Genomic DNA, 25,865 nt, shown 5'->3' with positions numbered 1-25,865 from the left:
AAGAAGAATGTCACATTTCAGGACAGTTTTGCCTGTTTGCCTAGAAGCAGACTGCAAAAGGACTTGCCCGTCCTTCTAAGGCTTTCTGATTCAAGCAAGGAAGGTTGTGCCACGCATTTGGGAAACTGAGCAGATTGTAAAACTTTGGAGTCATGGGCCATCTTTGGGCAAGGACCTCTGCAGCATCCCAGGGAGTCTGTCCCCTGTGCTGCTAGAATGGCCACCTAGCTAGACAGAGCAATGACCTCTGGTAAACACATCCCATGACAATGGGGTCATTTTAATACCCCTGCCTGACGACCTCCAGTGGTTCAGATCAAGGGTATTGTCTGTAGCCTGATGCATGCACCAGAAACTCAAGACTCAGTTATTACAATGTGCTCTATCTGGGGCTGCCCTCAGGCCTGGTCCGAAGGCTCCATCTGGTTCAAAACACTGCAGCTAGAATGTTGATATGGCCAGCACAGAACTTTCTCCAAAACTTTCACCGGCTGCCCAGAAGCTACTTGGCCAAACTCAAGGTTCTTGCCTTAATTTACAAGGCCCTTTAACCATTTGGGCCCAAGAGACCCAAAAGAAAAATCTTAAACGAGGAGCTTATAGGCACCCTGTGCAGCTCCCTTGGTATCAAGCGACTGTCCCGCAATCCCAGTTCCCATGGACTGCTCTGGCCTATCTCTGCACTGAAGAGGGGCCCTCATTTCTCTGACATCCCAGGTCTCCAGCTTGAACAGGTTGTTCCACTCACTCTGCACTGCAGGGCTGGGAGACCAGTGGGGACCCCCTTTAAAAGCCAGCAACCCCGCCCCCAGACACCTCCTGCCTCATTAAACCCTGGCTCCATAGTTCCCATTGGATTCAGGTAGGAATGTCCTTTGATAACCTTTCTGCCAGCCTAAAAGGCGAGACTTGAACTCGCAGCCACCTGCTGTGTTGAGGACTCCCCGCAGGCAGCAGCAGCCTCCGGGGGAAGTGCGGCTTCGGGCTTGACGAGGGGAAGGCTGCGCGACCTGGTGGCCGTTCCGGGAACAGCGCCTGGAAAGCTCCCTCCCGCTCCTGCCACCTGCTCGCCAGGAGGAAGCGGCGAAGGCGAAGTTATTTCCAAGGGCCAGCCCCCTCCCTCCTTACCTCCCTGTTGCCCCAGTGATGCCCTGTAAGGGGAAGAGGACGAGGGGGCTCTGGGGTCCTCTTGAAGGTCTCAGGGAAAGGCCCAGGAGCACCTGGGGCTGAGGAGCCCAGGCTGTTCGGCAGGCCCCAGCAGGGAGGCTTGGCTGGACGGGCTCCTCTGCCGGAGTCCCAGCGGGCGAGGTGGAGGCTCTTGTGTCCCGCGGCCTCCTTGCCAGAGCGGCGGGCGGACGGGCTGCCCACAAGGGAGGCAAGAAGCCAAGCCCCTGGCAGGCGGGCTCGGGACCTTCCTGGCGGGGCAGAGCGAAGGACTTTGCCGCTGGACTTTGCATTTGCAAGTTGCTGGGTATTTTTTGCTTGTTTGAACACTGGCTGGTAAGAATCCAAATATGTGTAGGCGGAGGGGGAGGAGCCCCTCCTGGCTTGCTGGAGGGCAGCACCAGCTGCTTGTGGGGCCCTGCTCCTGCCCAGCACCCCTTGTTAGGGGACAAGCCTACCGACGCCCAGCTGACTTCCTCTCTCTCTGTCTCCTTCGGCCAGGGCGCCTCGCTCTCCGGAGGGGCCTCCCTGCAGCTCTCCAGCCCTGACAGGCCAGCCTCCTCAGGCAAGGCCGTGGCTGCTGCCCCACGGGGGCAAAGAGGCTCCAGCTGGAGAGAGGGAGGGAGGGAGGGTGGGAAGGATGGTAGGCAGGAGCCAGGCGGTGGAGGAGGGAGGAACCGGCCGGCTCCCGGCCCCCTTGCTTCTATCCTGGGGCCACCATGTGCGCCTCTGCCTGCTTGCGAGGGAGAGGGAGAAAGAGGGCGAGAGAGAGGGGAGCCTGCAACTTCTCCCATTGGCAGGGCCCGGGCAGCTCCTCCCCTTTCCCTTGCCTGCTGCTCTTTTATAAACCTGGTGCCGCTTTCGATCTCCCAGTCCTGCAGATGCACCCCGTGGGCCCTCCTGCACAGAGGCCTCCCCCGGCTGTCCCTCTGCCTTGCAAGCCCGGGGTTCCCCCTGCTTCCGCCCCTCGCGCAAGCTCCAGGCTCTCCTCCCGCCCGCCCTCCCTCCTAGGCTATGGAGCTGGGCTGGGCGTGCAGCTCCCTGCTGTGGCTGCTTTTCCTCTCCAGCCTGGCCGTCAAACTCCTGCGCGCTGACCTGTTGCTGACCCCCGGCCTGCTGCTCCAGGTGGGGCTCCTGGTCCTGCTGCAGAGCGTCAGCCGAGCCTTCCTGCCCCTGCCCCTGGGCACAGCTCTCACGGGCACCGCCTGCTGGCTTGTCTTGGCAGGGGCCACACAGAGGAAGAGGATCCCTGCGGTGGGGAGAGCCGTTCTCATCACAGGTGAGCCCAGTCAGCATCTCCGCAGGCTCTTGGCCATTCCTACACATGCTGGCTTCCCAGAATCGAGGGAATGGGAGGGAAGGAGGAACGTGCCAGGCCCCTGGCCTGGCAGAACCTCTCCTGCTTTGGCTGATCCACAGAGCAGGAGGGGGCCTCCCTTGGACTGTGGCATGGGGAGGCTTGCTCAGCATCTGGACCACAGGGCTGAGTCAAGGTGGCGAGAGTTCCAAAGTGAAGGGGCTGGTCTTCCTGTGCGGCTTCGCTTTCTTGCACAAGCCATATCAGCGCCCTGCTTGCTGTGCAGGACGCCTTCCTGCAAATCACCTGCTCTCCGCCTTAGGCTTCCACAGGTGGATCTGTGGCTAGAGCTGGGCTTTGCTGTCCCTTCTTCAGGGGCCTGCTAGGTAGGGAAGACTCCTGGGCCAGGCAAAGCAGCCCAAGGACAGTGAGCATGCCACAATTGACTACCATGCAACTTAACATTTGCACTGTAAGGGAAATGCAGAGTCGTTTCTGGGTCTTGTGTGTCAGGACTCAGCTTGCGAGGTTGTGCCTCATCACCAGGGAGCTCTGAGAAGTCAGTGATGCCAGTTTCCAGGAGCACTTTGTGAGGGATGGCTCTTTGTGTGGCAAAAGATGCTTCCAGCCCCTAGGGTACCCCATGGAAGACCAGGTGTCCTGCAGGAGCAGAGGACGGGGGTATCCCTGCTCTCTGAAAGGGGATGGAGTGGTGAACTGCCCCCCCCTCATCCCAGGTGTTGGAGAGGCCAAGGTCAAATTTATTCTTGAAGTAGTGAAGTAGTGATGAGGAGCCACTGGAGTCCCGTCCCATCCTGGGAAACCTCTTGCCTCCAGCAGACCTTGAGGGCATGGCAAGCATCTCTCTACCCCTACTTTCCTCCCTGTTCCAAGTTTTGGGAAATAGTTTAGAAGCCAGCCTGGCAGGTGTGAAGCATGTTGTTGTTCCCAAACCTTCCTGCCAGAAAGGCTAGTGAACTGAGGGTGGGCAGAGATCCACACACCCCCTCCCGCCCCGCATTTGATTGAAGCAGCAATCTGAAACTTTTGCAGGCGAATGGCATCACAGTCCCTCTAGCTGAAATAGATGGAAGTCCCCAGCTGGTGCTCAATGGGAATTCCTCCCAAGGAAACCTGCAAAGGTTGGGCTTTGAGTCAGCAGCAGAAGCGAAGGGTCTTTCCCCTTCTTGAGATTCTGGATCGGCCAGAAGAGGAGGGTGAAGAGAAGCCCTAGGGTGTCAGGAAGAACCAAGGCAGGGCTAGGTCAAGAAGATGGGCAGTGGGGCTGAGGCTAGCTCTGGGGGACATGCTGGTCAGCTGACCATCTACCTGCTAGAGCAATGCAAGGGCTCTTTGCAAAAGGGGTGGGGAGGAAATTGGCCAGTCCTGCTGTGGAAATAGGGACAATTGGGATGAGGGCTCTTTGGGGTTTAGTGTCAAGTCTGTGATGGAGGAGAGGGGGCTGAGCAATATCTTGTGCCTAGTAGGGCAGGCAGTTTATAAAAAGAAAGGGATGTAGATGAGCCCCAAGTAGAGAACCCGCCTTGCAGGGACAGTGTTCCTGTCTGAATCCCGGATGGCAGATAGGGCTGAGAAGCACCCATCTCTGCCTAAAATGAGGAGCTGCTGCTGCTGCTGCTGCTGCTGCTGCTGGCAGTCAGTGTAGGCAAGACTGGCTTAATGGACTTGCCTAACTTGGAATTTGCAGTCCCTAACTGTGAAAAATGGGACCGTCTGCTTACATATCACATATGCTGGTGCCAGCCCCTGACAGTGCTGGCAGTGGGGATAAAAAGAAATCAACTAGTAGTCAAGTTGCTCATGGTGGGGGTGGGGACACAAGCTGCAGAGACAGTGCACCTCTGAGTACCAGGTATGTGGGAGCTACAGATACAAGGGGGTGAGCATGACCTTGATGCATTTTCTGCTTTGGAGCTTCTCTGAGGCACACAAGCAGCAATGCCGCTTATCTGCCCAGTAGCACCCCCCCCCTTGGGGAAAGTGCTCTTTGTGGCACCTGAAAGACAAACACATTTGTCACGGCAGAAGCTTTTGGGAGCTAGAGATGCTTGAAGTGGTGCATGTCTGCATGTTTGAGTATACACATGGTTGGTGGGGATTGTTAACAGTGAAGTCAGAAAGAAATGAAACGCAGAAAGTACAGATAGTGGTAATTACCGTATGAACAGGGTTCATTCACAGAAGTCTGCTGCGTTGAAAACACTGACGTCCTGGCACTGGTGAGCCAATTAACGTACATTGTGTGATACGATTCCATAGTGCTGATACTGTCCACCAGTGATAACTTCTTGAAGAATTGTAATTCAGCGGTTTCACGTTGCAGAGTCGCCCTTTGAAGTCCATCACTGGCTTTTGAATATTGCCATTCCTGATGTTAGATTTGCATGCTGATTTGTTTGTTCTGCGTAGAACGTGGAAGAGCATTGCCTCCCAAGACCTGTCGGGGGGGGGGGCGTCATTGCCCAGCATGGGCTGTGGTTTCAGTTGGGAACTGGTTTTTTTCTTTTAGGTCTGCCTTGTAGTAGAAGATTCCTAGGTTACCAGGAGCCTTCACCACCTCCTCTCTTTTTTCACTCAGCTGAAACTGTGATGTTTAAGTGATTTGAAACAACACCTAAACAAACAGAGTCACTTTCCTGGTGGGCAGTGATGACCTCTGGACCTGCCCCAGGGGCTGATCTTGTCTGGCCCTTTGTGCCCATCTCTCAGTCTGTAATGTTTTGTTGTTGTGTGCTTGGGTACACTGATGATGAACGGACATGGTTATACCTTTGGGCTAAGCTCCCATTGTCTGCAGGGTATTGTTCCACCCAGAGCACACCACGAAATCTGTTGTCACCAGTCAAGCCCTGCAGTACATCTGTGTCTGTTTGGGTTCTCTGGACACAGACTCGCACCAGGTGTTGTGTTCTCCGATGCTGGAGCACGGGGGCGGGGCGGACAAGCAAGACTGGAGGCTGGTCAAAGTTTGCTGGACCAGTTTGTAAAAAAATAAATAAATCAGGCAGGCAGGATATAAATTTTATAAAATGAATAAATGTATAAGCTCCAGAGCCTGGAAGGGCCAACCCTGGGGCTGAAGACAGGCCCTCCTTCCTTTGTTCCATAGCTTTCTTCCCGGCACTTCCTGAGTGGTGATGTGGGTGGGAGACACCTGGTTCTTCCAGCTCAGAGGAAGATGTCTTTGAGGGTCCAGGATCTAGCCCTATAGTCCCGGGGCTTCTGGAAGGTTTCTCTTGAGAGTTCTTGGCATTTCCTGGGGACAGGGAGGAAAGTGTTAGAAAGCTAACAGGAGAGCCTGTGATAGAGATAGGATTGACGATAACCAGGAATGAGCTTTCAAGATACATTTTTATTTTTCCACCAATGTCACTTGCTTCTGTTCTCCTCCTTTCCATGCTGACCTGTCACAGGCTTTAGATCCTCTCTGATCCTGTAGCAGCCTCTGCCCTTTTATGAAAAAGTTGGCAGTGGGGGGTACAGTTATAACCCAGTTCCACACACCAGGGAGGCCTCCTGTATCCAGGCTGGATGCTGGGCCCTTGTGCCCGGGTGAGCTCTCACAAGGAGGAGGAATTCCTACTGGCCCTTGCTTCTCTCCAGGCAGATCAGCAAGGTCCATGGGGTGGTGAGTGGGGGGTGGTTGGACGCAGCTGTTCAAGCCCTTCCGCTTGAGCCTCCCTGATGCAGAGTTCCTTGCTGGAGAGGGATTCCATACTCTGCTTGTTGCAAGTACTTTGCCTGCTGCCAGATTAAGGGTGGTCCCTTGGTCTTCCCTTGCTTTTTCATACCCCTCCTCAACCATCTTGCCAAAAATCTTGCATGTCAAAATCTGGAAGTTGCTTCTAGGTCACCTCTTTTTTCTTCCAACTCTTGCATCCTAGTTAGTCTTCTGTGCTTCACTTGAGGAAACCCCCAGAGATCATTCTGTTTCCACATGCTTCCAAACTTTTATTTGACCTGTTGCTGCCTTTGGTCCAACAGGTCTGGCAGGTTTTTGAAACCATCAAAGAATCTGTGCAACCTGTTTGACCAGAGGCAAAAGTGGGGTGGGCACACAGACCACATGCAGTGATGCCTCTTTCAACCAGCCTTTCACTCTTTGACAAAAACAACCCTCTGCCTGGGCTTCAGGTGGCCCCCTCACTTGCCAGGGGACTTCATCCAGTTCACTTGGGGTTGACTCAGTGAGCACAGCAGGAGTTACCCTGTCCTTCCCATGGCTTCCTCTTGCCTCAGAGCCTTCTCTACCCTCTGTGGTGGGGATGGAGAGCTCAGGCTCCGAATGCCAAAGGATGTCCAAATGTGAAAATAAACACTGTTCCTGCTGATGCATCAAATAACATTTCATGGGACACTTAAGATTGCTATGGGCCATGAAGGGACACGCAAATATTTGCTATATCTGAAGACTAAGAAGAAAAGAATGAGGGTACGCCGGGGTGTCTGGGTGTGGGTGCTGTTCTCAAATCCCAATTAAGTTTCCAGGGCTGTGTAAGCTGGCGTCATTTTTGTAAGCTGCTTTGGGTCCAATATTGATGGAGATAAGTAGGATATAAGTTGCTAAAATTTAAAATAAAATCAGAAACTAATGTTCGAAGCAGATCTTGTTTCACAGAAACAAAGTATGAACTCATGGCTAGCAACTAGCAGCTCCACATTTGCAAAGCTCAGGTTCCAGAGCTTCCCTTTGTGAAAAGATTAGGATTTTGTAACATTCTTGGGTACAACAACACCCCACTTTTATGGAGCCTCCTGGAGCCATGGAGAAGCAGTGGTGAGATAGCCTGATTCAGTCAGTCCCAGGTAGATGGAGGTCCCACAATCTCTCCTGTTTCCCCTTGAGCAGTGCAAGCTCTCCTTGCAGCTACCGCTGCGCTGGTGCTGCAAACAACTGAACAGGCCAGAGCCCTGGCTTGGCCTCCCTGGGTGTGTGTGTGTGTGTGTGTGTGTGTGCCTGCCTGCCTGCCAGCCAGTTTTGGACAAGGAAGGAAGGAGCTGAGGCTGGGAAGAAGCCCCTTTTGACAAGGGGCCAGAGCCCAAGATAGTGTAAACCTGAACAAGTCACTCTTTGGAGCCATCGGCATCAGGACCAAAAGCCCTTCTTGTCTCAAAGAAGGATGGAGGCAGCTGGGAAGATCTTGAGATGCTTCTTGCTAAGTGAAGCATTCTGCTGCCTCTTTTTGCACAGGTTGATTTTAGCCACCCACAGCCCACCAGCCCCTCAATCCCTCTGGCCCACAAAACCAGACAAAGGCTGGTTGGTGCTCACACCTTGAGGCTGACACTGAGAGGAGGGCTCGGCAGTGGCCCACCATGACGCAGCAAGCACAGTTTTCTCTGGAGAGTCAGCAGTTGGGGGAGAAGCTGCACATTTCATGGGAGAGCCACGAGGGGATCTCTTGGTCTTTTCATTCCAGTACGACTGCAAGTGTTGGTGTGCAGGCTCTGACTTTGATCGTATGCTTGCTGGTGGTGGGGATGCTTAACTCTTACCTCATCAAAATTGCTCCCTTAGATCAGGTCTAAGTCCCATGGAGAGAAGATTGTATTTCTTCCTCCCACCCCCAGCAGCATTTTTTTTTGGGGGGGTCACATCAGGCATTCAGCCCCCCCTCCATAACTGCTCAATTAAACATGTCTGAGCCATCACCTCAAGAGAGTGGGGTGCCTTCCATGACTTAATGTGTCAGAGTTGAAGCCCCACATTTTCTGAGCACCATGAGACACCAGTGATGGTTCCTTCGTCCTTCCTTCCTTCCTCCCCTCCCCTTCACAACTGTGGCGTTTATTCCTGTCCCAGTGCAACTGAGGAGATCAGCTGGGCCCCCTGGAAGGCAGGGGGGGGGCACCCAGTCCAGGAGAGGCTGGGCTGACTTTGGGCAGGCTATCCGCCTGGGCGCTTGCATATCTTGGTCTCTAGCCAGAGAGATGGAAATGAATTGTCATGAATACTGCCAGGGAGGAGGAGATCAGAGGCATTGTCTCTGCGTTATTCTATGCCAGGGCTGAGTGGCTCTCTCTTCTCCACTGCTCTGCTGGCAGGAGACGTTGACTGCATCCTTCACATGTGTGAATTGGGGTGCGTCCCTCCACACATGAATACTTTCAGTTTTATGCCTCCAAAATCTGTCCCAGTGTTTCTGCACTGTTTCTCGTGTGTGGCTCACGGAGGATGTGCTCATGCTACGTGTGGCTGTCCCTGCCCTTCAGTTGGCACGTCCCCACCCATCAGCAGTTCCAGAAACCTGAGGTTGCTTGTGGTCACGCATACAGGTACTTTGTTTACTTCTGCATACAAACCTTTTTTTTAAAAAAAAAAGTAATACAAGTTTCCTGATATGCCAGAGCAGTAGAAAAAAAAGAATGTGCCCGTCTGGCTTCGAGTCAGGCCAGAATTTGAAGCTACTCCTGTGAAAGGCCTGCCCCTTCCTTTCCTCCCCTTTTGCTTTTCCGTCTCCGGCACCTGCAAGGGCAGATTTTATTATTATTTTTCCATATTATTTTCAAGCGCAGTTCTGTGCAAGTGAGCTGCTTGAAAATAAAAATAACCACAAGCATGACTTCAGCAACAACCGGTGAAAAAGGCAGGCCGCATCAATTCCTTTAGGCTGATGGAAGCATAATGGCAGGGGACATGTCAGCCACACATGCTGAGAAAAACACCCATCCACACAATGTACGTCCACAGTCCACAGTGGTTTTATATTGAATTTTCTACCCTAATCAGATTGGATTAATTGGATGAGGAGAATTGTGTGTACATTACAAAATACTTACAACAACAGAGACACGAGCAGCTTTGTGGACAAGCCGAAAAGCCTATTATTATTATTATTATTATTATTATTATTATTATTATTATTATTATTTTGACAGCATGAGGTGTTCACTGCAAACTGGAATAAAGTGTGTGTTCAAATTACTACAGATGGCTGCTGTGTTCCATGGGCACCCCCTCCCCCACTTTGAATTTCCCCTGTCCAGTGCTGGAGTTTTGCTTCTGATTCAGCTTTATGATGGAGCTACATGATAGCATCCAAAGGCAAGTCCAATTGAGAGTAAGAGGCTCCTTTTTCCTCCACTCTGGGAAGGAAATGATGGCTAGGACTGATGGCTGGGAGTCCTTGCCATTGCTGCCAGGGCTGAAATAGGAGCAAAACTGTGGCCAGCTGTACACAAAGAGGCTGTGAAGTCTTTCTGCTATCAAGGCTCCCTCTTGGAGCGGAGTATAATATTTGACTCTTTTACCCTGGCTTTAAATAGAAATTCTGGGCTGTGGTGCCCTCCAGCTCAAAGTTTGACCCATGTGGACCAGAGCCCAACATATCTGCACTTGTGAGTCTAATGGAGAAGATGTGGGACCTGCCTGTCTTGGCTATTTGGAATGGAGATCTTGCAGTAGAAGAGTCACTTGGCTTTGCAACTTTCTCAACAGGGGCCCGAGCTTAGTTTCGCTCATACTTAGAAATGAGTTTTGAGTCACTTTAGGGAGACACCCAGGTTTTATTCTTGGCCTTTCCCATTCATGCTCAAGGACACTTTGGTTGAGAGAGCCCTCTTAGTTTTCAGGCACAGAAGGAACAGGTTAAAATTCCCATCATGGGTCAAGCCCACAGTGTGGTTACTGGTGGATGAAGAATTGATGTCACCAACAAATGTTCAAATCTTTCATCTTTTGGGTTGTAAGTTAGTTGGTGTTCTCATGCCCAATTCTGAGATGGTTTAGGAAAAACAGGACAAATTTGTCCAATTTGGGCAGTTTCTGTGGTCAGCATGTTTCAGTTTAAAAATGGATGGTCCAAAAGAGTGGTAAAATCAGTAAGTTCTAGGATCTGATGCCCCTGGGGATCCATCAGAGCTTGCACTGCCCTGGTTCCCACCAAACTAAACTATGCTTGTAAGCTTCCTTTTAAATAGGTGCCTTGTTCTTGTTGCTTCATCAGGTTCAAGCTCTTGTTTGCTAACTACTGATGGAAGTGTTGCAGTGTTTGGTTAAGGAACTCTTACTTGAACTTCTGTTCTTTTGCGCTTCCTTTGTTTGTTTGAATTAAGCTTAGTCTATTGTAAAACTTTGCCTCTTTCTTTAATGTTCACGTGTATCGTTCGAGGGACCCAAATGGTGGCCAGGCCATCACTACATCTTGTGTGAGTATCAGTCCCACAGTTTAACTCTGTGCTGCGTGAAGCATTTTCTCTTCTCTGGTCTGGATCCTCCAAATTGAGCTCTGTTGGAAGTCCACAAGCTCTACTCTTAAGAGAGACAGAGGGAAACTTGCCTCTGTCCACTTTTTCAATGCCAGGGCTAATTCTATGCACCTCTGTTATCTTCACACTTACCTTTTCCACACTAAGAAACCCCAAACCTTTCCTCTATTCCCTCAAGAATCCCGTTGGTCCTTTGCTGAACCTTTTGCAGCTCTACAATATCCTTTTAGATGTGAGCTAACCAGAACTATACTTACACAGTCTTGCCAGTGTGGTCACTTAATAGATTGGTATACAGTAGTGGCATTATGATATCATCAGCTTTATTTTCAATTCCTTTCCCAGTGATCCCTAAGCATGGGTTTTAATGGCCAAGTTGTTCACCAGGGCCAGATGATTTAAGCATATAACTCCATCCCTGGCCCAACTGCACTGGCTGCCAGTTAGTTTCTGGGCCCAATTCAGAGTGTTGTTTTTGACCTATAAAGCAGCAGTACCTCAAGGACTGCCCCTCTCCATATGAACTGACCTAGACCATACAATAATAATCCAAGGCCTCTCTTTGTGTGCCCCCTCCATGATTGGCCCAAAGGGTGACAACACGAGAATGGGCATTTTCTGTGGTGGCTCCACATTTGTGGAATGCCTTTCCCTAGGATGGCTCACTTGGCCCCTTCATTACATATCTTCAGATGCCAGGCCAAAACTTTCCTCTATAACCAGGCCTTTTAGAAGTGGATGGGATGTTTTTAATGTATTTCTCATTCCTCTTGGTTTTAATGTACCGTACCTATGGGGGGGGGGGTCTACTGTCTGTTTGTTTGCTTGTAAGTCACTTTGGGTTGCCCTGGGTACATACATACATACACGTTTTTCAAAGCTGCCACAAATCGGTCCAGCACCATCACTGAGCTATCTGCTGTGACCCCAAGGTATCATTGCTGGTCAGTCACTGCCAGTTCAAACTGCAGGGACATAGGTGTGAAATGAAGATACCTTTTTGCTCACTATACACTCATTCATTCATTCATTCCCCACCCTTCACCCTAAGGTCCTACTTACATTGAATTGCATTTGTATTTTAATGCCCATTCAACTGGTTTGGATAAATCCTTCTGGCGCTCCTCAGAATCCTTCCCCTCCCCTGAACAAATTGATATTGTCAACAAACTTAGTTACCTTAGTGCTCCTTCCTCACTCTAGCTCATTTATGAACAAATTACCGTAGACCTCTACTACTCAAAGCACAATGATTCAATACTGATCATTGGGAGGCTCCACTTCCTACATCCCTCCATTCAGAAAACTGTTCACTTATTCCTACTCTTCACTTCCTGTTCTTTAATCGCTTACTGATCCAGAAGAGGTCCTGCCCTCATGACTGCTAAGCTTACTCAGGAGTCTTGGGTGAGGTCTTTGTTGAACTGCTCACCTCTAACTATATGCTTGTTGACACTCTCAAAGAGCCCCCAGTGAGTTAGTGAGACAGGAGCCCAGGGCAGCAAATGTTTCTCTGATTAAAGAGCAAAAATCAAATAAAAATATATTTAAAACTATTTAAAACACCTAAAAACAATAAAATGCAAACAAAAACAAATAAATCAAATTGAAGAACAGATGTAACCAAATCATGTGAAAGCGGGACAGCCCACTGTAACAAATGTTTTCAGCATACATTGTACATTGTTGGTGTCTGCCTAATATCAATAGGCAGGGAGTTCCAAAGCAGAGGTTTTGCTACCCTCAAGGAATGACTCCTTACAAACGTGGGATGGATATTGTGTGAGACTTTTAAAATATATTGCCTGGTTTTAATGGGGGAAGGCTGGAGGGTGCTGAGAACTGGATGGGAGAAAAGCAAGACTTCATTCCTCTTGGCCCAGCACTTCTCTCTCCAATGGAGAAAGATAGAGTGTTGTTTGTTTGTCACAGAGGAAGGAGTGAAGGTGCTGAATGTTGTCAAAAATAAAGCGCTTCAGCATTTTCTAGTGCTAAACAGAGGGGTGAAAAAAAGCGCTTCCCAAATGTTATAATTAATAAAATAATAAAAATCTAGGCTTTTTTGTCTCTGTGGGAAAATGTGGAGGTTTCCATGTTTTCTTTTTACCTCTTCAGCCCTGCCCAAATTTGTTAAAGCTCTTTTCAAGTGTCCTGCAGCCTGAGACTTTCTCTGCTGAGCTGCTAGGAGTTATAGCCCAAAGCCTCTGGGGATTGGCTGGTATCTGCCCCCCCCCCCATAAAAACCCCACTGTCTTCTCTGGGTGAATAGGGGGCTTGTCTATCTTCTCCCCCAAATGTACTGTTGAGAGTAAAGCCTCTGTTTCCACTTAAGAGTAGCAGGATCCACCCAGGGCTGCTTGGGTAAGATTTGCTTATCAATGGAGCATTTTAGTGTTAATGTTATTGTATATACTTTCCCCTCATTTTTTACAAGGTATCTCAAAGTGAGTTACAAAATATTAAAATACAGAACAGCTCCCTGCTCCTGCTGCCATCCCTTCCACTGGGATAGAGTCCGGCTTCCTCTTCTGTGTTGGTGCCTTTTCTTTCTCCCTCATGAGCATGTTTAAAAATTAAACTTTCAGAAGCAATTCTACATTTAAAAAACCACACACACCAGATTATTGAGCTCCAGCAAATCACAATCATGAAATCGTATATAAATATAGTCCTTCCAATTAATAAGATAACTTATAAATAGTCCTGACATTTTCAAGAGACTATATCTTAAAGGTTTCCCAGCTATTTTCCTCCCAGTCGCCTCTGGGTGTTTGCTGCCTTGTTGTTCCAGGAGAAAGGAGGATCCCCAGTTAACACTGCCCATCCTTTCGCCTTCTTTCTGTGACTCTCAGCTACAGCATCATGCATGCTCCACCCTGTATTCAGACAAGCCAGCCATCTGTTCCTTCCATTCCTGGCATGTGCCCTCCCCTCCCCAGGCTGCAGCAGTGCATAGACAAAAAGTTGTATCTAGTCCTTCATGAAGATTGGTGTCTTTAAAGTACCCAGATGGAATAATCCAAAGGAAATCCATTGGAAACGTGAGAAGACAAACATGTTATTTCCTTGCTTATTTTTACTTCTTTAGAGGCAAAATGCCCCCGACATTCCTTGACATCCCTATCCTTCCAATTCCTCTGTCCAAAGTCTCTCCTCCCTGTTGCCTCCTGAGGGCTGACCCCTGCCCCTTCGTACCCATCTCTCCAATGCCTCTCACCCAGCCAGAGCAGCCCACTCCCTTCCTTCCTTCTCCTTTCAGCCAGGGTAAGAATGGCATTGACTTGCGGAAAACCCTGTGCAAATTTCAGCAGAGTGTAGCTGTGTGTCTCCTGTGTCTGTGAAGCAGTCTTTGAAGTGGTGGTGGTGGAGGGGCTCCCCAAGGTCTGTTGCTCTCCAGCTAACGCCAGGTTGTCTCTCTTCATGTGTAGATGGGCCCCCCCTCCACCTGTGCAAGGTGAGAAGCTGGAGCCAAACAGCCCGGCAGCATCAGCACAAGGAAGCTGGAAGGTAAAGTGGAAGCTCTTTTGTGCAGCCTCTTCTCTTGGAGAGCCCCGGATGGCTTTGTCCTCCTCCTGCCTCTGCCAAATAGCTCTCTATAGTCAAGACCATTTGTGGCTTCCGGCTTGTGCTGTTGATGGCCTGGAAGGAGGGGATCTTGGGGAAGAAGCCTCAGGAAAAAGCAAGAGGGGAAATCGTAAGAGCAACATCAACAACAATAGTGACCAGCCTTTATCTTGTGCTGGTGAGCGTTCAGTGCGCTTCAAGCATATGAGCACACACTTAGTTTCTCAGCCACAGGGTACAGAGCTGAGGCTGACAGGAATTTGCTTTCTCGGCTTGCTTAGGAGAGCTAGCATTGGTTCCAGGGACTTGTGCCACCAGCTGCCATTCCGAGTTACTGCTACCTCTGCTGTGTGTTGCTAGGTCTCTGCCTCACTTGTAGAGTTGGAGAGGGCAGGGCACATCAGGGCTTGGCCTGCACCTCTGCAAGCATCACTAGTGCACCCACCACCTGACACTGCATGGCTCAGGGGCGCCTAAAACACTTGCAGTGCCTGGTGGGGAAAGTCCACCACTGTCAATTTCAGGAAAAAATATTCCCGCCTTGCTCTTCTGAAGCTGGTCTGTTGGCTCTGTGTTGGAGCAGGGGGCATCCACTTGCTTCCTATTGAGACACCTCAGGACCTGCCTTAAAGGTTGTTATAGGGCTCCATTGCTTGAAAGCACTAGGCAAATGTGAAGTGTTGTTACAATGCCACCCAAGTTTAGCTTTAGTTGCCTGCCTCGGGAAGGTTGTGCAGGGCTCACCCACTTTGGGGGGGCAATGGGCGCATTTGGGGTGCTGAGGGAGTGCTGTGGGCACCAGGGGTGGCATGGCTGTTGTGGGGAGGGGTGTGTGCATGGCATCACACACAACGGCTGCCACATCTTGCAGGAGATGAGGCAGAGAATGGTGTGAGACTGCCACTTTGGACTCTCCAGGGTATGAGAGGCTGAGGGGGGTATTGTACATTTCTGAGGGGATATTTTCTGAGCCCATTCACAGGCACCGTATGATGTATTGAATGGCGCACTGGCACCCCTGGGTGCCATTTTGATGACTCCTGCCTTAGGGTGAAGAAGTACCAGGACTAAATAAATAAGGGGCAGCCCAAAGGCCTCTTCTCCAGAAGAGCTGCTGTTCTGAAGTCTCAAGTGGTGTCCTTGACTTGGTGCTTTCTATCCCTTCTAGAAAGATAGAAGGAATTCATGGTCCTTTATGGGCAGACTGCCAAGCTGGCAGTGACATCTGTCTGTAGCTATTGACCTATAAGGGCTGTTGCTGAGATGGGTTCACCTGTTCATCACTTGGACTGGAAATACTTTTTGGAGTGCCACTCTGAGGCTAGCATCCCCAGCAGGATTGCACAGGTATTTCAGATCATTGCATAGGACAGCTGCTGGGCTGGTAAAACGGCTTTAGGACTAGACACCCAAACATCACCTCTGGTTTGGCGTGAGGTGCTTTTTCCCTGAGAAAGGCAAGCAGTGGTCCTCATTTGACCTATGGGCAGGAGTTAGACATGTGGGGAGATTTGCAGTTTTTTGTTCCCCACCTGTAAGACTTGGAGCCACCTTTATGCTTGTTTGCACTTCTAAATGCCCAGCCCCCAGTGGTGGGGTTTATGGGCTCCCCTAAAATTCATTGAGGAGAGAAGCAGAAGGAGAAGTTCCAGACCAAGAAGAGGGCAACGGAGGGAGGGAATCTGCTTTGCTCTGACCTGCAGCTAACCCTGGGCAGGAAGCGGCTTTCTGCTGACTAATCCAAGGCATCTTTGAGCCCGCTCTGGACTTGCTCAGTGGTCAGCCTTTCCCTGCACATGCTCATAGGAGCTTTGTTCCTATGACTGACCCTGTGACAGGCATCAAGACCACGCAGGTTGCTGGGCTGATGCCTGGCTTCCAGGCTGGACCCCAATCCTCTGTCAGAGATGTGTGCGCCGATAGTCAGAAGAGAAGGGCTCCCCACCACCAGAAGTCACAGGGGCCTCTCAAGTCTGTCCTCTACTTTGCGGATTAGCTGCCCAGGACAGCTCCTTAACAGGCATTGGCACTGCTGTGGCCCACAGCCAGCATCCGGTCCTCCAGGGCAAACTGGGCAACTTCCCGTGGCACTACACTTCCCGTTAGCACCTGCAACCAATGCACAGCTTTGGCAACACTTCTGTTTCTTCATTAAGTGTAATATTCAAGAAATGTACTGCAATTTAGATGTAGGGCAATTTCTCAGTGTAGCTGTGTCTGGAGAGGTTATTTTCAAAGTTGACATTTGATGAAAGAATTACCTGCTCTCTTCTGCATTGCAACAATGCCCAGCATTGGGAGAGGTTTGGATTACAGTGATTTGATTAGGATGTTTCTTCCGAGGCGGCTTCCAAAAGTTCATTTCATTACGCAGGGTGCTGGAGCATCGACTCTTCCATGATTAATTGCTATGTCATTATTTATCAGTGAGCTCGCTGTCACCAATTCCCCATAGGTCCCCTCCTAGCATGATATCACACAATATGCTTTGTAGGCTTGTTATTTATTTGTTTATTATTTATTTTCTCTTTCTGTTGACGTGTTCTAGTAATGGGTGGCTTTAAGTACTCTCACATGGATGGGGCAAATGTGTGTTCACTGGTCACTGCTGTCTCTTCCAAACGTTAGTTGTTTGCAAGAGCTGCATCTGGAAGGAAGGGGTGTCTTTCTCTGGAGGAGCAGGTTGGGCTGGAAGATGGCTGGCTCCGGGGCTGCCTGGCAAGGGCCCATCCATCTGCCAGAGACACTTGGCATCTGCTCTTGGGTGTGGGAGGAAGACAAACAGCTGCCTTCATGCTTGAAATCAAGTTACTGTCCACAAAGCGGCTGTGTGGCCAGCTCCCAAATTGGATGAGGATGGGGATGATGGCAGTCCCCCCCCCCCCCGCCGCTGGAGATGCTGGATGGAGGAAGGCAAAAATGGGCCATCAAAGAGGCGTTTCAGAGCCTCCGGGGATGTGATGTGGGAACACTGCTTCGGGGAAATGGTGGCACTCTTAATCTTGATCTGCACATGATGTTCTTTCTTACCTGCCTGGCCCTGAGAGTGTCTACGAAGGGGAAGGAGGCAGTTGCCTGGAAGCGTGTGTGTGCTCAAAAGGAAGCAAGAGCTACACTCTCTCTGTTGTGGTTCTGGTGCCAGTAGATGCGCCTGCTCAAGCAGGGGGCTGATGTGGCCCTGGAATTGCCTCAAAGGAGCCCCAATGCTGCATGCCCCGCAGGTTTGGGGATCACTGCCCTCCCAGCAGGAGGAAGGAACCCCTCCAGTGGGCTCTCCTCCTGGGTGCTGGGCTCCAGGTCCCCAAAGTGTGAAAGGGGCCTTTGGAAGGGAAGGGGTGGCCTTGCACATTTCAGGCTCATGTTCATTGGAGATGGAAGGTGTGCAGCTCATTGTCCCTTTCAGTAATGCAGCTAGAAGAGTTTAAGAGCTCAGAGTTCTCTTTTTTTAAAAAAATGGATAGTTCCACAATTTAAAATCCCTAAAAATCACATTCATTCTAGGATGAAATGGAGTTCGCTTTGGCTGTCCCAAACACATTTATTTTGGGATAAGCACCTTTTGGTTGTAGAAAAGGATAGCGTACCTTTAAACCTAAAACATTAATCTGCATAATCTGTAACCTTGCTTGTGCCTGGCTGGCCACCCTGAATCCAGAAGGAGCCAGCGTTGCCCCCTGGGGAAGAGGGGAAGAGCCAGCTGCATCTCTGGCCAGCCGCCTTGTGGTGAGATCTGGACAAGGCAAACTCCTCCTCGCGCTTCTCCTTCCTGAGCTTCCTTTCTCTTCTCCCCCCACCCCGGGCACTACAGGTGAAGTTTATGACGCGGCCTCAAACCGCCTGCAATCTGGCTTTCCTTCCGTGTTCTGCTCCGCTTATCTCTTCCATTCCGTGTCTTGGGGCAGGGCTTGTTCCTGATAAAGCTGCCTTTTGTGGGCATTAGATGAGTCTGCCCACACGCTGCGGTTATCTGCTCAGATAGGGAGCTGACTGGAACCTCAGCAGCGCAGCAGAGGTAGCAACAGCTTGGCCACCCCCCTTCCTAGGCAGGTCGCATCTCCTCTGCCTTTGCTGCTGCCTGGTGCTTGGAGGGAGGCCAGCTTCTCTGCGGGGGCTTCCCCACCAGCTTTCTGCCCTTCTTTGGTTCAGAGAAAAGTGTGATAAGTAGAGCAATGAAGCAGGAGGTGCCACGGCCTCTTTTGCTTTGAGGAGCAGGGTGGGGGGAGGTTCCTAACCCCCATCACAACCACCCCAGAAAAGTGGTATCAAACCTCTGGTTGGCCCTGTTGGTGGTAGCAGAGGAGCTTTGGGTGCTGCCTGGTTGGCACTGACCTGTGGCCTTCTTGTTGGTTGTGCACTGAACTCTGCACCTGAGTAGAAATTAGTACTTCCCATTTTCAGCACCTCGGCATGCCCTGCAGATACGTTGTGCTGTGCTCTGACGTGCCCTGACTCAAATGAAACTAATGGGTTGTTGTTTTTTCAAATTTCAGAGGTCCTGTGTGACGCCAAAATTGGGCGCCCCCTGCCTCTCATGCGCCATTCTAAATGATAGTTGTGGCGTCCCCTGCAACACCCAGTGTGACCAAAGACATTGCGCTTCACTAAATCCACCTCTGGTTTAATTGTATGATGAAGTCCTTTCTTTTCTGTGTCCTGAATCTTTCAGTACGCAGCTTAGCTGGGATCTTGGGGTAAAGGATATAGACAAGAAATCTAACTAACTAACTAACTGATGGCTACGCATTGCCATTACTATGAGAAAAATGGTATGTGTGGATTACTCCTTACTCTCTTTCTCCATACCCTGCATAACCACACATCTCCTTTTTTCTAAACTAAAAAGCCCCCAAAGGTTGTAGCCTTCCCTCGGGGGAGCTGCTCTGCCAGCCCCTTCATTTCACTCTTTTTCTGCCCCTTCCCACCTGCTCTGCAGTATCCTTTTGAGGTGCACAAATTCCAAGATCTATCAACCCAGGCTTGGTACAGAACAAAACCCATTCAGATTGAAACCATTCTGAGCCCAGGGATGTGTACATAATCCCAGAACTGAATGGCACTTGCAACCTTTCCACACAAAAGTCCACCCCGGGCTTTCTTCTTTTGGGGGGGGCGGGGGGTCATTAGGAAAGAACTGGAACTCAGAAATCCTTACTGATTTTCAGGTCACCCAGAGATCTACCTGTTGATCCTGATCCACCTTCTGTCTGCACCCCCACCCAAACCCCAGCCGGGCCTAACCTTATGACTTTTAAACTCCCTGTCTCCCTTGTTAGATTTAATCTTTCCTTTTGCCCTTCAGTCCTGACTGCTTTTTGCTGTCTGCCGTTTTGAAGTTGTATAAAAACTTCAAATGGGTTGAAGGATGGTGAGTTGCCTCCATTGCCTGATTATTTTCTCCAAATTGTGATACCCCCCCCCCTTTGCGATTTTCTAGTCCCCTTTTGCCCAGTGGGCAGATAGAACGTGACCCGCCTGGCTTTCAGGATTGCCTAGGGAGGGAGGGCCACATTCCTCAAGTGCACCCCCCTTCCTGCCCTCCCATGTGGCTGATTTCCACACACTTAATTGCAGGGCCAGCATCACTTAAGCTAAGCTGAAGAAGCGCCAGGGTCTTGGCCACATGACAAAAAGTGTAAAATCAGAGGATCAAACTGATTTCGCCAGGGAAGCAGGCTGTGCCGAAGGCTGGTGCGGTGGAAAGAGAGCCCGTTGCTGCTGCTGCTGCTCCTTTGGCCCTGAGTTGTGCAAGTCCGCCTGTGTGTGCAGCACATTGGCTTCCCAGGCTGCCTCTTGGCCTGTCACTCAGTGTTAATGGTTAATGTTGCCATAAACCCGCTGTTGAGGTTTGTAATCTCTGGGAAGGGAAGCTATCAGCCAGCCATCAGAAGTGAAAAGAACAGTCTGTACCCTGCACAGGCAGGCGGTGGGTGGGGTGTTTATGGCCCTTCCTCGCTTCCTCTTTCAGCAGGGGTGGGGGAGAGAAAGAGCAGCTACTGGCTGCTGTCCCTGGGAAATGCAGAGAGGGGTTGTCACAAGGTCCCTTAACCTGACTCCGGGGCAGGACAAGATGTCCTCTCACCTGATCTGTTGCCAGGTGCTCCATCTGTACTCATGGGGGTTTTTTTTGGTGGGGGGCAAAGCAGAGGGGCAGCTCCCCTCCCTCCAAGGCACTAAGATGAAAAGAAAGGACAGTCTTGTGTTCTACACACACACACACACACACACACACACACACACACACACACTTCCTTCTCATCTCAGGGTCTCCTCAGCCCGCTCCTCAGTTACTTGGCAAACAACTACCACTCTGCTCATCCCCATTTGCACACGAGGGTCCCAAAAGCTCTTGGACCCCCTTCAGTATTTGTGCTCTGTTCCTCACCATTGTGGCCATGGTGCAAGAGTTCAGGGTGGGGAGAGAAAGGGCAGTCTTCCTCCCACAACTCCAAGCCCCTGCTTTGTGTTCACCGCCTGATATAGGTGGAGCTACATTTGTGTGCATACTCAGCCTTGCCTCTGGCTGCTAACTTCCCCTCCTCGCTCTCTCCCTCTGCCAAAAGGTAAGCAGCATCTTCTCCAAACAGAGATCTGCTTTGTTGCCCATGGGGGCAGAGGTAGCAAGAATAAGAAGGATAACTGCAGTGAACCCTAAGTATAGCTGTTCTCGTGGTGGTTGGCCAGGTGCCCTAAAGGGAAGCCCAGAAGCAGGAGTACAGCAGCCCCTTCCCCAATTGTGCTTCCAAGCACCTGGTATTCAGAGATGCACTGCCTCCAATAGTGGAGGTAAAACATAGCTGAGGGATAGTTGCCATTGATAGTTTTCTTCTCTATGAATTTCTCTAATCCGCTTTAAAAGCCATCCAAGTTAGTGGTCGTCACTGCTTCCCGTGGGAACAAATCACATCATTTAACTATGTGCTGCGTGAAAAACTACTTCCCTTTGTCCATCGTGAATCTTCAGCGTTATGAGAGAGGGAGGAAAACTTTTCTCTAGCCACTTTCTCCATGCTGTGCATCATTTTATAAATTTCTATCATGTCTCCTCTTACTTGCCTCTTCTCTAAATGAAAAAGTCCCAAAAGCTGCAACCTTTCTTCATAGGGGAGTCTCTCCATCGCCATGATTTTGGTTGCCCTTTTCCAAACTTTTCCCCGCTGTATGAAATCCCTTTTGAGGAGGTGACCAGCTCATGCACACAATATTTCAAATGTGGTTGCACCATAAATTTGTGTAACAGCATAATGATATTAGCAGTTTTATTTTCAGTCCCTTTCCTAATGTTCCCCAGCATGGAATCTACCCTTTTCACAGCTGCCACACACTGGGTTGAGCTCTTCACCAAGGTAACCATTATGCATCCCTCAATTGGGAGAACTCTTCATGTATTCCTACCCTCTGCTTCCCTAACCCTAAACCCGTAAATGTAGATATGAAATTAGGATTTTTTTGCCCCAATGTGCCTTACTTTACGCTTGCTTGCACTAAATTGCATTTGTCATTTTAACTCCCATTCACTCCCTTTTTGGAACTCTTTGCAATCCTTTAAGAAACGAACAAAAAACCCCAGACCCTGAACAATTTAGTACCATTAGCAAATTTGGCTACCTCCCTACTCACCCCTAACGCTACACCCCTCCATTCAGAGAACTGTTCATTTATTCCTGCTCTCTGCTTTCTGTCACAGGAGTACCTCTCCTTTTTATTCCACAACTGCTTTGACTTTGTCAAAAGCTTTCTGAATGTCCAACTCTGTGTCAGTTGGATTTCTTGTCTATATGCCTGTTAACACCCACAAAGAACTTTTAATAGGTTAGTGAGTCAGGATTTCCCAATGCAAAGTTCTCAGAAAGCCAGGAGGTCATTGCACCTCACACACCTGTGACTTCTGCCCACTAGGCAGATTAGTACCATAGTAAACATAGGACAGTTAGTGTAAAACACTGGCAAACCCTCAAGCTGGCTTTCTGCCTGCATTCTAGCAATTTTGTAGTTTATTGAACTACAGTGGTACCTCAGGTTAAGTACTTAATTCGTTCCGGAGGTCCGTACTTAACCTGAAACTGTTCTTAACCTGAAGCACCACTTTAGCTAATGGGGGCCTCCTGCTGCCGCTGCGCCGCCGGAGCACGATTTCTGTTCTCATCCTGAAGCAAAGGTCTTAACCTGAAGCATTATTTCTGGGTTAGCGGAGTCTGTAACCTGAAGCGTATGTAACCTGAGGTACCACTGTACTTTATTAGAAGCTTAGGTTTTACTTAGATCAAGGAGAGGAGGGGCAGAGTAGTGTGTCCACATTTGGCTGTTTCTCACACATTGCAGAATTTCAGGATTTGGAATTCTAACAGCAAAACACACTTGCATGATTTTGTCACACTAGCACTTTTAATTCTTGCTTTGTTTGTGGGGAAGTGCAATTTGCCGTGCTTTAATTCTGAATTAATGAGCCCAAACAACATACAAATGCCTTCGGAAATCCTGACAGTGTGGACGTCAGCCCTGCAGTAATGGCTTATGGAGGCCACCCAACAGCCAGCCAGGCCAGTGTGTGTGTCCGTCCATCCGTCCTCCTGCGGTTTATGCCTGGACGTCATGACTGGGCTCCTGTGTGCAGCATAGGAAGGTGATGGACCCTCAGTGTCAAGGGGAGAAGTGATGAAGGCCCAGAGCACCTCCCCTAAAACAGGGAGCTGTGTTGATTGGCCCTTGGGTAGGTCTGGGCTTTTGCTGGGACCCCAGCAATGTCTGATTGTGATGAAGAGAGGCGAGTTTGGGGTTGTGGTTTCTGGGCCCAACTTTTTATTAACTGGCAAAGTTAATGGAGCGGCAATCCAGAGCAGGGAAGTGGAGGAAGCTATTTTTAGAGTGCCTTTTTGTGCAACAAATCACAAGATAAACAGGCATTTTGTTCCCTTTTCTGTGTGCGCGCAAGGTATATAAACAGCAGATCCGTGACTGAATGATTTGTAGAGCCAAGCTCACATCCCCAGGTTGTGGGTGGAGCCACTTGCCAACACCTGAGCGGTGGCAGCAGCAGCAGTCAAGATAATGAGGCAGCAGAAAGGGATGGAGAAGTGCCAAAGCTCCACCACTGCTAGCCGCTTCTCTCGCCCCCACCCCAATTGCAGCAACTGCCCTTCATTCTTCTGCATCCTATATTGGGAGAATCCCAGATTGTGATGGACTGCAGACCAAGCTACCGCATCCTGGGAACGCTGACTCCTGCCGTTGTGGCAGATTGACACAGGGGGTGACAAGAAAGGGGCAATTTCTGCCCCCTTCCTGTCATGCTTGCCATTGCCATTGCACAAGACCGGACATCCTGTGTCTTTCTCTAAAGGACAACCGTGTGTGCAAATTATAAAAGAAAAAAATTAAAAGCTGCTGTGCCGAATGACCAATATGGTGAACTGTGGAGTAAAAGGGTGGATGTGCTGCTGCTGAAAATGCCTCATGCAAGGCAATTCAATCCCTGGCAGTGTTTTGTGTCTCTGTGCTTGTTCTAGCATCTCCCAGCTACCTTCCTCCTCCCCGCCTTTTTTCTGATCCTATGGTTGCTCTGTCCCCACTGCCGCCTCTCCTGTAGCAGAGGTCACATCTACCCTATGCATTTAAAAGCACATGGTTTCCCTCATAGAATCCTGGGAACTGTAGTTTAAGGGTGCTGGGAATTGTAGCTCTGTGAAGGGTGAACTACAGTTCCCAGGACTCTTTTGGGAAACCAGGTGCTTTAAACGTATGGTGCAGTTGCAGCATTTTGAGTTTTCAGGCAGCATCTTCATGGCTTGCTGACACAACCTTTCAGTCGCAAATTCCTGCCTCCCTCACTGCAGATTTATAGAATTTAGTTGTGCCCTGTGATAAAGATGAATGTGTTGCCAAGGATGTTGTTTTTGTTTCAAACATTGCAAATTTTGGATAAGATGGATTGTTTCAAGAAGTGGCAGAAAGATATTTCCAGATTTGTTTGGTGGGGCAAGAAGCCTCGAATAAAATTTAAGATATTAACTGATGCCAAAGAAAGAGGTGGATTTGCCCTGCCAGACCTGAAACTTTATTATGAATCAGCTGCTTTTTGCTGGCTGAGAGAATGGCTGCTTCTTGAAAACACTGACGTGTTGGATTTAGAAGGTTTCAACAATGCATTTGGCTGGCATGCATATTTGTGGTACGATAAGGTAAAAGCACATAAAGTGTTTAAAAATCATATTGTTAGAAAAGCATTGTTTAATGTTTGGATAAGATATAAGGATTTGTTAGAAAAGAAAGCCCCAAGATGGTTGTCACCAATGGAAGCGAAGGCACAGAAAAAGCTCAATATGGAGGCCAAATGGCCGAAATATTGGGAAATTCTGGAACAAGATGGAGACAGAATAAAATTGCAGAGCTTTGAAAAATTGAAAAACAAAGTGCGAGATTGGCTCCATTATTACCAAATAATGAAGGCATACAATTTGGACAAAAAAGTTGGTTTCCAGGTGGAAAAATCAAAATTGGAAACAGAATTGCTAGATCCAAAAATCAAGAATTTGTCAAGAATGTATAACTTGCTGTTGAAATGAAACACTCAGGATGAAATGGAGAAATCAGCTATGATTAAATGGGCACAAGATGTTGGACATAACATAATGATGGCTGACTGGGAAAAGTTATGGACCACAGGTATGAAATTCACGGCATGTAATGCCTTAAGAGAAAATTTAATGAAAATGATTTATAGGTGGTACATGACACCAGTCAAGCTTGCAAAAATTTACCATTTGCCCGACAATAAATGTTGGAAATGTAATGAGACTGAGGGTACATTCTTTCACCTTTGGTGGACATGCCCAAGGATTAAGACATTCTGGGAGATAATTTATAACGAAATGAAAAAGATATTTAAATATACCTTCCTGAAGAAACCAGAGGCCTTTCTCCTGGGCATGGTCGGCCAAATGGTGCCAAAGAAGGATAGAACTTTTTTAATGTATGCAACAACAGCAGCAAGAATACTTACTGCGAAGTATTGGAAGACACAAGATTTACCCACCCGGGAAGAATGGCAGATGAAGTTGATGGACTATATGGAACTGGCGGAAATGACTGGCAGAATCCGAGACCAGGGAGAAGAGTTGGTGGAAGAAGACTGGGAAAAGTTTAAAGACTATTTACAGAAATACTGTAAAATTAATGTTATAAGGAACTAAGTATAAATAGATTATTAGAGTATTAAAGGAAAAAATAAGGTTAGAATGTGTCAAGATAATTATAGGATAGAAAACAGAGGAAGATGGAAAGGAATTGCTGAAACAATTAACAGAAGTGGAATACAAAAAGGGAGGTGTGAGGAGGTCGTTGAAATAAGTGAATGAAAGATAAGGTATTGAAATTGTTTGATGTGTTTTAAACGGTTTTTGTTTTGTTTTGTTAGTTTAATGTGTTAGTGTAATGGTGATTTTTTGGAATGTCAGTGAGTTTTCCATGCTGTTCACCCTATGGCTTAGGAACAGAAAGGCAACATAAAAACAAGCAGCAGCAATTAATTTATTATTATTATTATTATTAGGTAAAAAGGTAAAGGACCTCTGGACGGTTAGGTCCAGTCAAAGGCAAGTATGGGGTTGTGGTGCTC

General features: G+C 49.0%; 1 protein-coding gene across 2 annotated transcripts in view; it reads left to right on the top strand.

The window, feature by feature from the left end:
* Positions 1-1,826: 1,826 nt before the first annotated feature.
* Positions 1,827-25,865, top strand: part of HSD11B2 (hydroxysteroid 11-beta dehydrogenase 2) — a 30,850-nt gene continuing 6,811 nt past the window's right edge. Inside the window, exon 1 of one of the 2 annotated variants that reach the window (XM_083515096.1) lies at positions 1,827-2,443. In XM_083515096.1, the coding sequence (XP_083371222.1) occupies positions 2,179-2,443 (265 nt within the window). In that variant the 5' untranslated portion in view covers positions 1,827-2,178. Of the gene's footprint in view, positions 2,444-7,944; positions 8,759-25,865 lie in introns of those variants that run through there. The other variant, XM_083515095.1, reaches the window with a different exon arrangement.

This window comes from Podarcis liolepis (genome assembly GCF_965112155.1).
Source record: "Podarcis liolepis genome assembly, chromosome: 7".
Taxonomy (NCBI): Eukaryota; Metazoa; Chordata; class Lepidosauria; order Squamata; family Lacertidae; genus Podarcis; species Podarcis liolepis.
This window is presented reverse-complemented; position numbering and strand designations above follow the sequence as displayed.